This window comes from Miniopterus natalensis, chromosome 11 (genome assembly GCF_054644295.1).
Source record: "Miniopterus natalensis isolate mMinNat1 chromosome 11, mMinNat1.hap1, whole genome shotgun sequence".
In the NCBI taxonomy this organism is placed as follows: domain Eukaryota; kingdom Metazoa; phylum Chordata; class Mammalia; order Chiroptera; family Miniopteridae; genus Miniopterus; species Miniopterus natalensis.
Window position 1 is genome coordinate 50,768,147 of NC_142091.1, and position 15,635 is coordinate 50,783,781.

Genomic DNA, 15,635 nt, shown 5'->3' on the forward strand with positions numbered 1-15,635 from the left:
TTTAGTTCAGTCGCACACAATTGATTGTTCATTCATTCGGGACCAGACATTCATTCAGCGCTACACAATTAATTGTTCATCCAGGACTAGATTTCCAACGCCTGTCCTTATCTTGGCATTAGATACCTCAGAGGCTGTGCCTGCCCTTCATAAATTCTCAGGTACAATACCACGGAGATAAGCGCCACATTGAAAGTAATTAATGGTGATGGGTGGGGCGGAGCCTCAAGGAGCCGGGTGCTCCGGCGGGAGGTGAACCGCCGAGCGCTTAGGGAACGAGAAGGCCGAGGCCGGAGCTGGGCGCAGCGAGGAGTCCAGGAGGAGGGAGATAATGAGGCGTGTGAACTTCCTGGCAAAAGGGCACCGCCATTGAAACTTTTTAAGACCAAGTCAGCGCTGGTACACGGGAATGTGTTGAAAGATTGAGTAAACCAAGGAGCTTGTTCAAAAATGAATGGCCCTGGAGAGGAGGGAGGTCAGTAAATTCCACAAGCTACTGTCAAGGGTGAGACTTTGAAAGAAACTCTAGGTGAAACATCCAGCCCCACTCTTCCAGCCTGTCACTTTTATTTGATTAGTAACTTTTCCCAAAGCATCAAGAATTTCATTCAAATTGAGTAATCTGTTTTTACCTAGCGAAGAGAGTGGGGGAGAGAAACATCTGTGTGTCTCACATCAACTGGTTGCCTCTGGAGCGCACCCTGACCTAGAGTGCCCTTGGCCAGAATCGAACCCAGGACCCTTCCAGCACTAGTATTGGTTACATCGAAGCCATCCCTCAATCTTTCCACTATGAGACATAACGGATGTCAGGGCGCTGAGGGCAAATCATCCAGCAATGCTTAAGAAATCCTGTGTAATTAAGGGACCTGACCCAGATCACAGATGTACTGTAATCCAGGACTAGATTGCCAGCTCTCTAACCACTGAGCCAAACCACTAGGGCCAAGGACACATTCTTATGGTTACCCTTTAGCCCAGATACGGAAGAGGTTTTAACACAGCTCCAATTCCCAATCCCCACCCCTAGCTACCTACTTCAGACCCCTTAATTTCAGTTAAACACTACCCATTTGCTCAAAACACGAACCTTAGTGTCTTGATTTTCCCTGTTTAATTTCCATTAAAATCATCTCAGCTCTACCACAAAAATATATCACGAATACATTCACTTCTCTCCATTTCCACTGCTACCACCAGCTCTCATCTGGGCAGCCCAGTAGTATCCCAGTGATTGTGCTTTTACTTATGTCCCCATCACAAACACAAGCCATTTTCTACCTAGTAGTCACAGTGATCTTTTAAAAATATAAATCAGGCCCTGTCTGGGTAGCTCAGTTGGTTAGAGTGTCATCCCCATAGGCCAAGGTTGCTGGTTTAATCCATGGTTAGGGCACATATAAGAATTAACCAATGAATGCATAAATAAGTGGAATAACAAATCTCCCTCTCCCTCCTTCCCTAAAATCAATTAAAAAAACGTTAATCATAATTTATTACTCCTCTGCCGAGTACAACCTTTCTATACTTTCTCAGTGCATTTAGAATAAAATCCAAACCCCTGACCTCTATTGTCACTTCAGAGAGGCCTTCCCTAAGGAAGACCATCTAATATAATCCTCCCCCCTTCCAATACAATATCCTAGTGATTAGCTTCATAGCACATAAATCTGACATTTTTCTTTCTAGTTGCTTGTATGGCTCCAATAAAATTTAAACTCTGAGGGTAGACTATTCATTACTTTTATCTCCAGCACCCAGAACTGAACCTTAGTAATTTGTTCCCCATTTGAAGATGTCTAGACTACAAACTTTATTTCAGAAGGTAGTAGAAGAGAGTGGGAAGACTAGGATTTGGCAATCTAGTCCTGGATTACAGTATATCTGTGATCTGGGTCAGGTCAGTTACTTACACAGGATTTCTTAAGCATTGCTGGAATGATTTGCCTTCAGCCTCCTGACATCCGTTATGTCTCATAGTGGAAAGATTGAGGGATGGCTTTGATGTAACCAATACTAGTGCTTTTAAGACTACCACGCTGGTTAAAAAATAAAATTTAAAAATCAGTTGTTAAAAAAGACCATACAATCTTTCTAATAAGGATCTAGGAATGTTGACTTATTTATTCATGGAATAGAAACTATAACTATTATTTCAAGGTTTCCTTTTTTAGTTATGTTTAAACCCTCTACTAGTTTTTAATTCACTTTATCTGGCCATGTATATATCAATAACATCAAATATAAAATATGTAAAATGTATGTTGAATTTTAATCAAAATAGTTTTACCTTTTATTAAGCCATACCCTATTGCCTTTATATGTGTCATGCTATTTTTGAGAACTTTCATAAATCTGAATCTTCCGATTTTTTTAAAGACAAAAGGGGAAAATCATTTTACTTTCTAAAAAATTGTCACTGCTAACACAATTACTTGATTCCATGATCAAATGGTTTCTAAAAATTGATTTTATAGCCTTTTAAAATTTTGAGTTAAGCCCTAGTTGCTTTTGCTCAGTGGTTAGAACGTCGGCCCACAGACTGAAGGGTCCCGGGTTTGATTCCGGCCAAGGGCACGCACCTCAGTTGCAGGCTCAATCCCTGGCCTCGGTTTGCAAGTGAGCTAGAGGCAACCAATCAATGTGTCTCTCTCTCACATCGATGTTCCTCTCTCTCTTCCCCCCCTTTCCACTCTCTCTGAAAAGCAATGGAAAAAATACCTGGGTAAGGATTAAAAAAATAAAAATAAAATATTGAGTTAAAATTCACATGCCATAAAATTTGCTATTTTAACCATTCTAAAGTATATAATTTAGTGTCTTTCAGTACATTCGCATGAATAATATCCCATTGTATGGCTATATAACACTTTATCTGTGCATGTTGACGGAAATTTGGTTTGTATTTTTAGGCCATTATGAATATGTGTGTACAAGTATTTGAGCACCTGTTTTCATTCTCCTTGATTTTATACATATACACACACACAGTATAGGAATTGCTGGGTCACAGAGAACTGTTTCACTTTTTGAGAACTGCCAAACTGTGCTCCACAGCAGCTGCACTGTTTTACATTCTCACCAGCAATATAGGCGGCCTCCAGTTTTCTCTGCATCCTCACACTTTTTATTCTAGTGGGTGCGAATTAGTAACTCACTGTAATTTCGATTTGTATTTCCCTAATGATTGAGGTTGAGCATCTTTTCATGTGACTGACCATTTTGGAGCAATGTCTATTCAGTCATTTGCCCATTTATAAATGGGGTTGGCTTTCTGTTGTTTTAAGAGTTCTTTAGCCCTGGCGTGTCTCAGTGGTTAGAGTGTAAGCCTGAGCACCAAAGGGTCCCAGGTTTGATTCCTGGTCAAGGGCACGTACCTGGGTTGTGGGTCCGCTCCCTGCCCCACATTGGGGCCTGTTGGGGAGGAAGCCAAATGCCTCTCCTCCCACCCCTCCCTTCCCCTCTCTGAAAAGCAATGGAAAAAATATCCTTAGGTGAGAATTAACAAAAAAAAGTTCTTTATATATTCTGGATGCTGGGCCCTGATTTATCAGATGTGATTTGTGACTATTCTTTCCCACTGTGTGAATTGTCTTTTTACTTTATTAATAGTATCCTTTGATGCACAAGATTTAAATTTTGATGCTGCCCAATTTATCTATTTTTCTTTTGTTGCTTGTGCTTTTTTTTTAAAAAATTGATTTTAGAGAGAGGGAGAGAGAAACATCTACGGGTCGACTCCCGCATACTCCCTGACCAGGAATTGAACCTGCCACACGTTGGTGTATGGGATGATGCTCCAGTCAGCTGAGCCACACCAGCCAAGACACTTGTGTTTTTTGTGTCATGCTTAAGAAGCCCTTGTCTAATCCAATGTTACAAAGATGCACACCTATTTTCTCCTAAGTTTTATAATTTTGGCTATGTGTAGGTCTTTGATCCATTTTGAACTAATTTTAGTGTATGTTGTAAGAGACCTACTTCATTCTTTTGCATGTGGGTATCTAATTGTCCTTTGGTGAAAAAAACTATTCTTTCCCAATTGATCTTGTCAGTCTTATGAGTGTCTTTCCTGGATCATGATTAAAAAACAAACACCAAATAGTTATTCTAGAAATGACAAATACAATAACAATATTTAAAACTCAGTGGATGGCCCGGCCGGGCATGGCTCAGTGGTTGAGCATCGACCTAGGATCCAGGAGATCAGGGTTCGATTCCCGGTCAGGGCACATGCCTGGGTTGCGGGCTGCAGCCATCAATGACTCTCTCATCATTGATGTTTCTATTTCTCTCTCTCCCCCTTTCTTTCCTCTCTGAAATCAATAAAGATATGTTTAAAAAAAACAAACAAAACTCAGTGAATGGGTTAAACAGTTGAAGAGAGCAGTTAATTGGAGAAGTCATAATAAATTATTCAGAACTGAAGTTACTGATCCATAGATTTAAGAATTCTAAATAGAAAAAAAAAATATGTACACTTAGGCACATCCTAGCTAATATAGATCAAAAAAGATTAGATCTAAGGTAGGTGTACGATGGATTCATTCATGAAGTTCATTACACTGCTGTCTAATTTTATATATCTAAAATTTGCATGATAAAGTGCTTCAAAAGAGTAGGGGTGAAATTAAGTAGGTTTTCTTTTCTGACAGAAACTGAATTTATCACCCACAAAAAAAGGCTCTAATTATGTAAGTTATTGCACTTCATGGTCTCTAGGCCCTTTTACATGTTGTGCATGGTATATTATAAGAATCTACATTTCCCTGTTGTGTAGACATGTCTATAACATGGATGTTACTATACTATTTACTATTTAAGTAAACTACCAAAGGCCAGGGACCATACTCACGGAAGCATTTTAATTCTATGAAATGGTGATGGGGCTCTAGGCAAGTGGCAATCTAGGCCTTCCAAGAACCACACTTAGAAATCAGAAACACTGTACTTGGACATCTTTAGGGGCAAATGATAGGTCAGTTTTGAAATTCAGGATATTTGAACCTAATAAACTCCTGGGTTTATTAGGCAAAGAACAGCAACAGTGAGCTCAAAGTTTGGAACCGAAAACAGTAATATGGTGGCGAGAAAAGAAATGATAGCAGAGTTCCTTTATTCCAGAAATATTTTAATAAAATTGTAGTACAGTTATAAAGTCACATCCAATCCACTGAATATATTCAAGGTATTAATAAAAATATTATACATCTTTACTCACTATCTTAATATAATTAAAGTATTTGGTTCTTATAGATCAGACTGTCATTTCATTCATATTTGTACTACTAGTCAAACAGCATGTAATTAATCTATAAATTATAGTAGTGTGGCTTCAGTCCTTTTTGATCTGAAGTCTAAGTATCAAAATTGAATGTTTTCTTTTTTAAATGCCATAGTACTTGAATCCTAGAAAAGACTGGTTAACCAATTTAAGGCAAAATATTGAAACTTTTATTCAACTTTAACTTGAAAAGATAAAATACTTTATCAAAGATCATATGTGCCTTAACATCTACCTATTGATTCTTATAAAGGGAGTAATAAAAACGTCAGTGCAAGTTCTACATTGGGTTCCTCAGTAGAGAAAACAATAGGTTCTGGGAGTATACCATTATTTTCAAATCCCAAAGCACACTCCAAGAGGAAAGAACTCTTCTGGTGCAGGACTTACTTATAATTATTTTCACCCAATAAAGACAGATATAAAATGTGATTATAAATAAAAATTAGTGTCTTGGCCAGTTTATTTAAACTTTTGTTTGATTTACTTGAATGCAACCTTTAAAAAAATGATTTAAAATCTATTGATAGTAGTAGTGCAAAGAGGTGCCTCTGTCCCTTTTATTTTTTTGTTTTGGTAAGGGCTGAAGATTAGAATTTCACAAAGAAATAACTTATATTAAAATATATATAAAGTGTGTGTGGTGTGACCAAAGAAGGCACAAAATGAGTTAAGAGAAAACATTACCACTTTTCTGAACTCTGGTTAACTGTACAATATTAATCGTAATATACACTTTTAGATAAGAATCCAGATTTCTTGTAATTGAAAAGTGATTATCACATTTTCTAGCTCTATTATTTGTGCCAAGAGACACTGCACTAACACTGAGTTCAATTAACAATGACCTTTCACCAAAATCATACTTTTACTGTGGCTAAGTGACAACACGTGGAATGGAATTAGTTCTCAAAATCTTAAGTGAAAATATCTAGTACTTCTTTACATTTGCAAAGCTACTTACACACATGAAGAAACAGTTAATGGTATGTGGAAAAAGAAAATAAACAGTGGTGATTTGATCTGCATTTTAATTATTGTATTAAATAAACAACACATTTTAACATTTAAAAAAAGACATTCATATATCATATTCATGGGGTTTCCTACAAATGGACCATTAGTGTTAGGCACCAAAAATTTCAAGTTTTTCTTTTTTTAGCCTGTCCCACTGATATATCCTCAACTCATCTATTTCTGCTCTGCAGGTATCACCATGTATACTAAATATTTGCACAGTTCATAAGAATTCTGTTCTGGATGACTGAGTTGCAGACTGTCCTTTCTTTCTTGGTATTCTACATTCTGAAGTATTTTGTCAGTTATCTCACAGCACCCAGATTGTTACAATCTATTATTATTTAAAAAGTGAATTTCTATTTCAGCCATGAGATTATATATACATATTTACCCAAACTAAACACAAAACTGTGTGAAGCTGAATAACTAATAAAAATGAATCTTATTCTTTAATGGTTACTGCAAATAATTTCAAATATGTCCCTTATAATTCGAAGTCACATTATATTAAGGAAAAATAATTTTTGAAAGTACAGTGGTTACAAATGTAAGTAATACAACTTACAAGACCAACTTTGTCATAAATGTCTACCTTAAAATTCAGTCTGGACCCTAGAATTCTTGCCTTGGGCCTGTTGTGAAGAGTCTGCCCTACTCATTGGAGTTCTTCTACCAAACAGGAATGGGTAAACAATTTTACTTGTTTAATGAGGGAGGGGGAATATAAATATATGGAAGTGAAACTACCAAACTTCAACTCACACTCCTGGGAACAAATGTAGGACTATAATGGAATGATGGAATTTAGTGTACAGCTACATTGATGACTGAATCACTGGATAACAAAAACAAATGGCTGACTTTAAGTCACACATCAGAAATAGAGAAAATGATCTTTCTGTGGGAAAAAACACTAGTAAATGTCAATAATTTCTTGTCTTGAGTAAGTTGAAAGTGAGTGAAAACTGCTTACTATTTATCAAGTCAGGAAAAATCATCAGAATGAAGTGCCAGGCAAGCGTGTGAAGTTAAGGCACCATTATTTACAACTTCAGTAATTGGCACTTCATTCTGAAAAAGGCTTTAAATACATGAAAAATAGAAAGCAATATTATTTCCCCCTACGTCTATAAACTACTTAGTAGTTCTTAACATAACTAACTATAATTTGTGCTTTGCTTTTCGGCCCTATGAATAGCAGCTGCATTTTATGGTAACATCCTGCACCTCTTTCCTTTCCTTTGGTGTTTGCAAACATGCACAGTGGTAAAGGCTGTAGAAGGTGCAAAACAGGAAAACAAACATGCTGTGTCTGTAAGAAACAATGAAAAACAGGCCAAACTAGAGCTATTACTCTGAATTAAGAGAGGGTTAAATTGTTCACCAAGTCTTTTTCAGACTTATTATATATTAAGTTTAGGGTTTACAGCATTCTATATAATGACTTTAAAACAGCAATGGCTTCAACAAACTCATAAAAGTTAGTTATGTGACTGTTGGTCCAACACCTGTGCTGAAATGCAACAAGTACATTTACTTTATAATTTCTATCCAAGTATAAAAATACTATACAAAGTTCTCAAGTGTGTGTGTGCGCGCACACACATTTATAACTGTTCTTACTTCCAAAGCTCAGAAATTCAATAGCTTAAAAATAGGTTGCTGCAGTCAGTTGATACCATTTCACCGTCTCTTTGCTCAAGTTGAAATCTTTCAAAGGCAGGGTTATTCCACCCAAGAAAAAATTCTCCCGTAGAGATTCTGCACTGAGCACACTTAGTTGAAGTTCTCTCTGCCTTAGGGTTTCTTTGCTATATCCACTGTACACAAGCTACAGCAAAGGCAAAAAGAAAACAAAGTTACAAGTTATTTATTTCTTTGGCTTCTTGGGTTATTTTAAGTAAAAACATAAGAGATTATTTGTCAGAGTGACTACAATTAAAGATACTGGTTATGACACATCTGGTAGAATCTGTCTCATGCTTAGATGCACATTTTGTATTTCAGGAGTTCTGAACTAACTGTATTATTAGTCCTCCGAGAGTCTGACATAGAAATGCACAAAGTAGAAAGTTATTATGGCTTAAGACTAAGAACATGGTTTTTCTGAGATGGAGGTATGGGGAAAGGAAAAGAAGTTACAAGGCAGCATGCACTAAGATGATCTAATGAGAACAGAAGGAAGCAAGGTGAGATAGCATAATTGTAATTATTTTACAAAAAAATGAGAGATTAAAATTTTCTTTTGTTGTCTTTTTTCTGTTGGATTTCATATACCATGAAATGATAATTTCTGATTATCCATAATCCACTGCAAACTCATCAACTATAAATGTAATTTATAGCAAATCTGGAGTGTGGAAAAGCTACTCTCTTCCAAATACCATGTTCAACACTTAGAATTTTTTTTCACGAAAGCCTCACCATAACTTCTGAGAAACATCTCTGTAGTCTAGTCCTTCTCACTGTTTGACTATAAGAACTAAAAAACTGACCACATTTCATTTTCTTGAAAGCACAACACTAATTAGACAAAAAGCCAATACTGCCTTTTGAGAATGATAGGAATATTGGTCTTCACCAAACATTTTATATGCTTTTAATGGGCTGAAAGTATATTCTAAGGTTTTAATAAATTTGAAACAATGAAAATTCAGAATTATTTGCTTTCTAATCTCCAGACATTTTTGTGTGGATGTAATGTTAATGTACACAAATAAAGTGGTGTTTATCCTAAAAAAGTAGTTGACTAAGAGTGGGCTTTAACAGATGAGGAAGTTTCCAAGTTAGCCATGAGTAGCTGAGCAAAATCAGTTCTGCTCCATACTGCTCAGCTGATGCCCTGCTTGCTGCTTTCAGTCTGGAGCACTCTATTTCAGGAGGGTTGCTGGCAGTCTAAAACAAATTAGAGGGAGGAGGCTTTTGAAACTACATCCTATCAAGCAAAGGTAAAGGTACTGAAGATATTTTAAAAGAATCAACAGAAAGAGCATTTAAACTTCAATTATGTAAAGGGCTGCCATGCAGGAGGAAAAGAATAATTCTGTGTGGTTCCAAGAAGTACTAGACCCAGAGGTGCAAACTATAGAGAGGGAAGATTTCAGCTCAGTATAAAAAATAATCTAAGAGCTGGAGCTGCCCAAAACAAACTGGATGGCCTGGAAGTATTTCAGCACAGACTGAACATCCACTTTTTAAAAATGTTGTAGAAGGGGTTCAAGATGGAAGAGTAATGGAATAATGGCCCCTAAGATCTTCTTAAAACCTAAGGTCTATGATTGAGGGTTCAACTCTGCATCACTTTGTTAAATATCATTGGACTGCTATTGATTTGCTTTACTAGTACAACTGATACCTAAAAATTTTTAATGTAAAGCATTTGAAATTTAAAATCTCAAAACATCAAGGAAATTTTTAGAAATGATTTTAACTTACCATTTCATTGAATGTCGGGTTCCTAGTTTTTCGTGAAATTTTGGTTTTACGCTTGGATGTTTTGTGGGGATCTGGAAGTAGGTATGTTTTGACATATGGATTTGGGTCAGCCCCATCTTCAGTAACCTACAAAGAAAAGCATTCCCTTAACAGTAATGCTTCCTACCAAGGTATGGGTTTCCTCTACAATTACCAGTATTTGCAATCACTCACAAGATCTTTGATGTGCATCACCATGATGAAAAGAGTACCATTTCGGTAAGAGACAGATAATTTCACTGATCCTCCTATCTGGCCTGGAGTAGGACTTAAGGCACCTGCATCTGAAAATATAAATATGTTCATCTTTATTTTATTTTGCTTGCAGTGCTTCAAGCCACAAAATAAATTTTTTTGCTTTAACTCCAGGACCATCACTGTACAGTACAAAAAGGTAAAGAACCCGGTAGGCCACTGGATATATCTTTCTTTAGTAATCACATTCTACTAGGAAAATTATGTTTATCTAGAAAATTCTTTCTAGCTTAGAAAGAATACTTCCTCTCATCTCACTGAACCACAGCCAGCAACCCCACTGTGACTCTACTACATCCACTGATTAGTTATAGACTTGAGGGCCATAGGGAAACCATGATCTATTAATAAAGAGAAAAAAATAATCTTACCTGCAAACCTAGCTATTCCTTCAGCTTTCTCATCACGAAGTAAAGGGTGAAAAAACGTACAAACAAGATCACACTAAGATAGAAGAAAAAGATCCATTAGTTTAAATATTACGTAGCACGAAAAATATGTTATTTTTCAATGAGGACAGTCACCTCTGCTACATCCGTTGAAGCACTCATCAAACTCTGTAAATAACTGTTTAACTCAATTTTTCTTTTGGCTGCTACATCTTTTATGTGTGTTCTTCCTAGAACCATCCTATTAGGAAAGCTACAAAAGAAAAACAGTAACAAGTGAGATTTAAATTATTTTATCTGAAAGTATTTATAGAATCAAGCCCAATATTTACTTAGAAATACACTTTTTTATATACTTAAATACAAACTGGAGTCTTACTCCACTATAAAGTAAATTTTGCAATTTCTCTTCAAAGTACTGGAGATGAAATAGTTCAAGAATCCATTATGCTTTTATGAACCCTGGTACAAAAGGTACATGGCTTTGCTAATTTGCTACAGTTTTAACTTATTTTCTACTTATTTCTTTTCAAGATTAATCATTCGCAGATATTTTATACAGATCTTATCCTCCAAAATAATCATTAACCAGCTATAGTTATTGTAGATACCAGTAAAATCCGCAAACGACAAAGGGCCGAAATCAAGATAGTCTTAACTCTGCTTATTTTGGTGGCAGTGGAAAATGAGACTGCATGTGGAAATAAACTCTGATACCCACTCTGCTGCGTCTTTACTTTTAAAATCTAGTTTGAGAAGAATATGACCAACTTGACATAGGAAATCTGGTCATCAGCTACATTAAAACTGAGGGTCTCCAAAGGGCATCAGATACAAAACTAAGCACTAAGATTCTGATAACAATCTCAATGCCTCAGTTCTTTATTTTCCAGAGGAGTTCAGTGTGATCATAACAGATTATTTCTGCAGTGACTTAAAACCTGTTTTTTCCAAATTATTATCTTGTGTTCCTTACTATGGTAGAGACAACAAATTTAAAGCTTCAACTAAAATTAGAAAGCTGGAAAATCCCAAAATTTTAGTGTAAGATCCTTTTTAAAAATATATTTTTATTGATTTTAGAGAAAGAAGGGAGAGGGAGAGAGAGAAAAGTCGATGTGAGAGAACCATCAATCAGTTGTCTCCTGCACATCCCCTACTGGGGATTAAGCCCGCAACCCAAGAATGTACCCTGACTGGGAACTGAACCAGCGACCTTTCGGTGCACAGGAAGATGCCCTACCAACTGAGCTACACTGGCCAGGGCAGTTTCAGATCTTGATCATTTATTCATTAACTTGATCATCAAAAACTTACAGTTCCTTGTGTGAGTCTAGTACTGTATGAGGCCCTTGTGATACAAAGGAAAATAAGTCACATCCATAGTATCTTACTAAGTGTTAACACAAAACTTTTGACCTACACATAATAATAAATTATTTCCTATAAAAAAGGACTAACGTACGTGAATGGGAACATACCCTGGTAACTTCCAAAGTGGAAAAATAATACTGAGTTTGTTGTGCAGTTCCTGAAATTCGTCAAATGTCCGGAACACAAATGATGGCTCAAGCTGTCCTTCCCTCAAAATCCGGACTACATAAATCTGAAGAAATCACACCCAAACACATTAGATTCATAATAAAACCTTTCCTGACAGAAAGAAAATTTACAGCTTGATGGTTATATATAATCCAAGTGCTTTTAACTTGTTAATATATATGTCACCAATAGAAAACAGCAAATATAAAACTCATCATATTTATAGCACATCTAACTACATTCTAAGAATGATCTTAACCATTGTACAATATAGAAACAAGAACTGGAAAGTGAAAGTCATTTTATTTCCAGGATTAAATAAAATAAATGTATTTCCCAAACTTACAAAGTAGTGCATTTTCAATGAAAATATTAGTAAGTTCATTTAAGAGAGTAAATAGGAAAAAAAGGCAAAATTTATGATAGCTGGGTTATGAGGGAAAACTTATCTTACTGGATATTTAAACTATTATAAAGTCACAGTACTTTAAAGAGCAAAATACTGGTACGGAATCAGATACATCTAAGGAAAAAATAAATTCTGTTTATAATCAGATACATCTATAAACAGTGTATTTAAAGATGGCACAATAAGTCATTGGGAGAAAAACGGACTGCTCAATAAAACAGTGTCAGGATAAAATGATCAGTAAACATAGAAAAATTTACTAGTAATAAAATAGGTGAAAATTAAATAGTAAAGTAGCTTTCTAAAATTTATCAATTTATCAAAAATTTAAAGACTGACAGTGCCACAAAGTATTGTCCAACAAAAATATTAGCACAAGGGTGAAAAATAACAGCAAAAATTATGACAATGCTACATTATTGGGGGGGATAGAAGCACACTAAAGATACTGTCCTTAAAAAACAAACTGTGTGTTTGTGTGTGTGGGGGAGAATACTTCATCATTCCTGGAGAGTAGAATAAGAACTTAGACTTTTACTTTATATGCTTCTACATTGGCTGAATTTGTTACAATGAGCAAGCTTTACCTTTGACATTAAGAACGAATTGAAGATAAGGAAGGAGAAAAAGCGCTACCCTTTTAGTCTTGTCTCTGAAAAGAAGAATATCATTTGTCCCTCATGGTTTTGGAGCAAATCTACCAAGAAATAAATACCAAAAAACAATTAGGGATGCTCCAAGTACATTTATTTATTTTTGGACCATCCATGGAAGAAAGAAGTATGAAAAGAACAAATGCTTGAAACTTCAGCAGAGTCAGTGAAGGAAGCAGGAAAGGACAATAATGCAGGCATGAGTCTCTACAAATCAAACCAAACTTACGTAATGTTTATCTGGGTTGTATTTCTTATGATAAGTGAAAACAGAGACTTCCTTGATTCGACCATCTTGCCTGAAGGAGTATGTTTTGGGTGAAAATGAAAGGATGGGCTCATCATTGGAAGGAAGACCAGAAAAACGCAGCTGAGCAAGGTTGTGAATGAAGAAGTTAAATTTTGTGGCAATGCTTCCCAAGCTTGATTCAATGAGCCTACAAAATAATCAAAAAATGTGTTAACAGTAAATGTTCATGAGAACACATGCTCAATTCTTTTAACATAATAAAAAGATGAAAAATACTTTTATTCCTTTTAAAATAGTAAGCAGATTCTCACTCTGCCAAGGATTCCCTTTGTTCTGTAGGCCAAAAACCTATCAAAATACATCTTACCCCAACAGAACTTTCAGCACAAGAGTTTCTATTCCATCCCATCCCACTGTCTCCAAGTGATTTTTTATTTCTTGAATCCTCTGGGATCCAATGCTAATTAAAAGCTTTTAGAGATGACTGGTATAATGCCAAAAAATGATTTCATTATTTAACCCCTTGCAATAAACAGGAACAGTGACAGCTAAACAGGTATAGGAGGAAGAATCCAGAGTAATTCAAAATTTTTAAAAATCTCTTCTATCAAATAATGGAATCTAATATCAGAGTCCTTCATATAATCTCAATTTCCCTCAGTTGGAAAAAGTTTTGATAGGATGGGGAGTTTGGTAAGAATCAATTCAGAAGACAGGCCTGGATAGAACACTTTAGGCAAGCAAGGGCAAACAAGAAGTCTCAGAAACAGGATAAAGAAATCCAGAAAGAGAAAAAAAGATTCAAAGAGAAGTGAGAGAACCTCATACAAAGATTTTTGCCTTGCTATGGACTAAACATTTGTGTCTCCCAAAATTTGTGTGTTCAAGCCCTGATGGGTAGGACCTTTATAGAGTTAGCAATTAAGGTTAAGGGTAGAGCCCTGATCCAGGAGGATTGGTCTCCTCATAAGAAGAGACAAGAAAGTACATGCCTTCTTGCTCTATCTCCCTCCTTCATGAGAAAACAGTGAGAAGGCAAGGCAGCAGTCTGCAAGCTAGAGCCCTCACCAGGAAGCAAATCAGCTGACACCTTGATCTTGGACTTCCCAGCCTCCAGAACTATGAGAAAATAAATTTGTTTTTTAAGCCACCTCATGTCTGGTATTTTGTTATGGTAGATCAAGAAGACTAACATATGCCTGCTTTAGAGCATTAACAAATCTCTTTAAAAAATCAACACCAAACCATCAATACCTAAATTATCAGAATTAGTTTGGAAGGCTATATAAAAGTCAGCTTCCTTCAATTCAATAATTCAGCCCAGACTCCTGAGGCTAGGGAAGTTCAGTCCCAGTGTTTTCTACCTCTTCTCTACTGAGAGGAAGAAGGCAAGAGAAAAGAGAGAAAAGAACATGAGCTCATGTGCATTACCACCCCGCTATGGCATTATGTGGTGGTACCACTAGTCAGTGACCACCCTGGTCACCAGACATTTAGAATATATTTGCCTTTAAAGCAATAACAAGTTCAAATGCAATCATTGGTAAATGTGTTCCAAGTACTACATCATATCATAACAATACTATAGCAGTGTTGCAGTTAAGGTATCCATGAAAATTGTTATGGCAGAATCCTCAAAAATAGATTAAAAAACCACCTCGTATTTGGCACTGTAGAAAATATGCTTCACAGAAATCGTTGATAAATAGGATTTTTATAAATAAATCATATACTAAATAAAACTTGAGCTCATGCTTTGAGAGAAATAAATTTTTTTAAATGTTGCAAATCCTTTATACTTATTCAATAAATAAACTTTTGACCACCTACTATTTGCTAATTCTGTGAATCCATTTTCCTGTAAATCAGATTTTGGTATATACCATTTATTAATACTAAGGAAAACACATCAAAGCTAAAGTGTACATGACTTCTCTAATATACTTAAGCATGCCTTACCTAGTAAAGAAAATTGTAGCTTCTGTATCTGTAGTTTGGGGTTGAAGCGCATCTCTAACATATTTCAAATCTTGAATACTTGTAAGTTCTGGTAAGCCTGAAGGAATCATCTATAGAAAAGGAAAACAAGTTTGTGAGTTAATTTTTTTAAAAGTCTGTTCCCCATTCTTCCCTAAAAGCTGTCCAGGTAATCAGAACTAAAGTAAACAAAAACAATCACAGCTTTGAGGAGTTTATGTTTTAGAAACCTAAGTGATTTTCTTGTTAATGAAAAAAATTGAAGAAAATGAAGTCAACTGTTGGAAGTCACAAAGTCAGTTTATGGAATATAAGCTGTAAAAGCCAGGCAATTTTGTCTAGTATTGTTTTTATATTAATTTCAGTCAAAATAATCAGAGTG

At 35.8% G+C, this 15,635-nt stretch overlaps 1 protein-coding gene across 2 annotated transcripts in view; it reads right to left on the reverse strand.

Annotated features, from left to right (window-relative positions):
• Window positions 1–5,114: 5,114 nt before the first annotated feature.
• PIK3C2A (phosphatidylinositol-4-phosphate 3-kinase catalytic subunit type 2 alpha) overlaps window positions 5,115–15,635 on the reverse strand; it is an 80,864-nt gene continuing 70,343 nt past the window's right edge. For both annotated transcript variants that reach the window (XM_016225162.2, XM_016225161.2), the window contains exons 26-33: window positions 15,236–15,345; window positions 13,256–13,463; window positions 11,904–12,028; window positions 10,558–10,675; window positions 10,405–10,477; window positions 9,953–10,062; window positions 9,740–9,865; window positions 5,115–8,135 (exon numbers count right to left, since the gene is read on the reverse strand). In XM_016225162.2, the coding sequence (XP_016080648.2) occupies window positions 7,953–8,135; window positions 9,740–9,865; window positions 9,953–10,062; window positions 10,405–10,477; window positions 10,558–10,675; window positions 11,904–12,028; window positions 13,256–13,463; window positions 15,236–15,345 (1,053 nt within the window). In that variant the 3' untranslated portion in view covers window positions 5,115–7,952. The remainder of the gene's footprint in view (window positions 8,136–9,739; window positions 9,866–9,952; window positions 10,063–10,404; window positions 10,478–10,557; window positions 10,676–11,903; window positions 12,029–13,255; window positions 13,464–15,235; window positions 15,346–15,635) is intronic.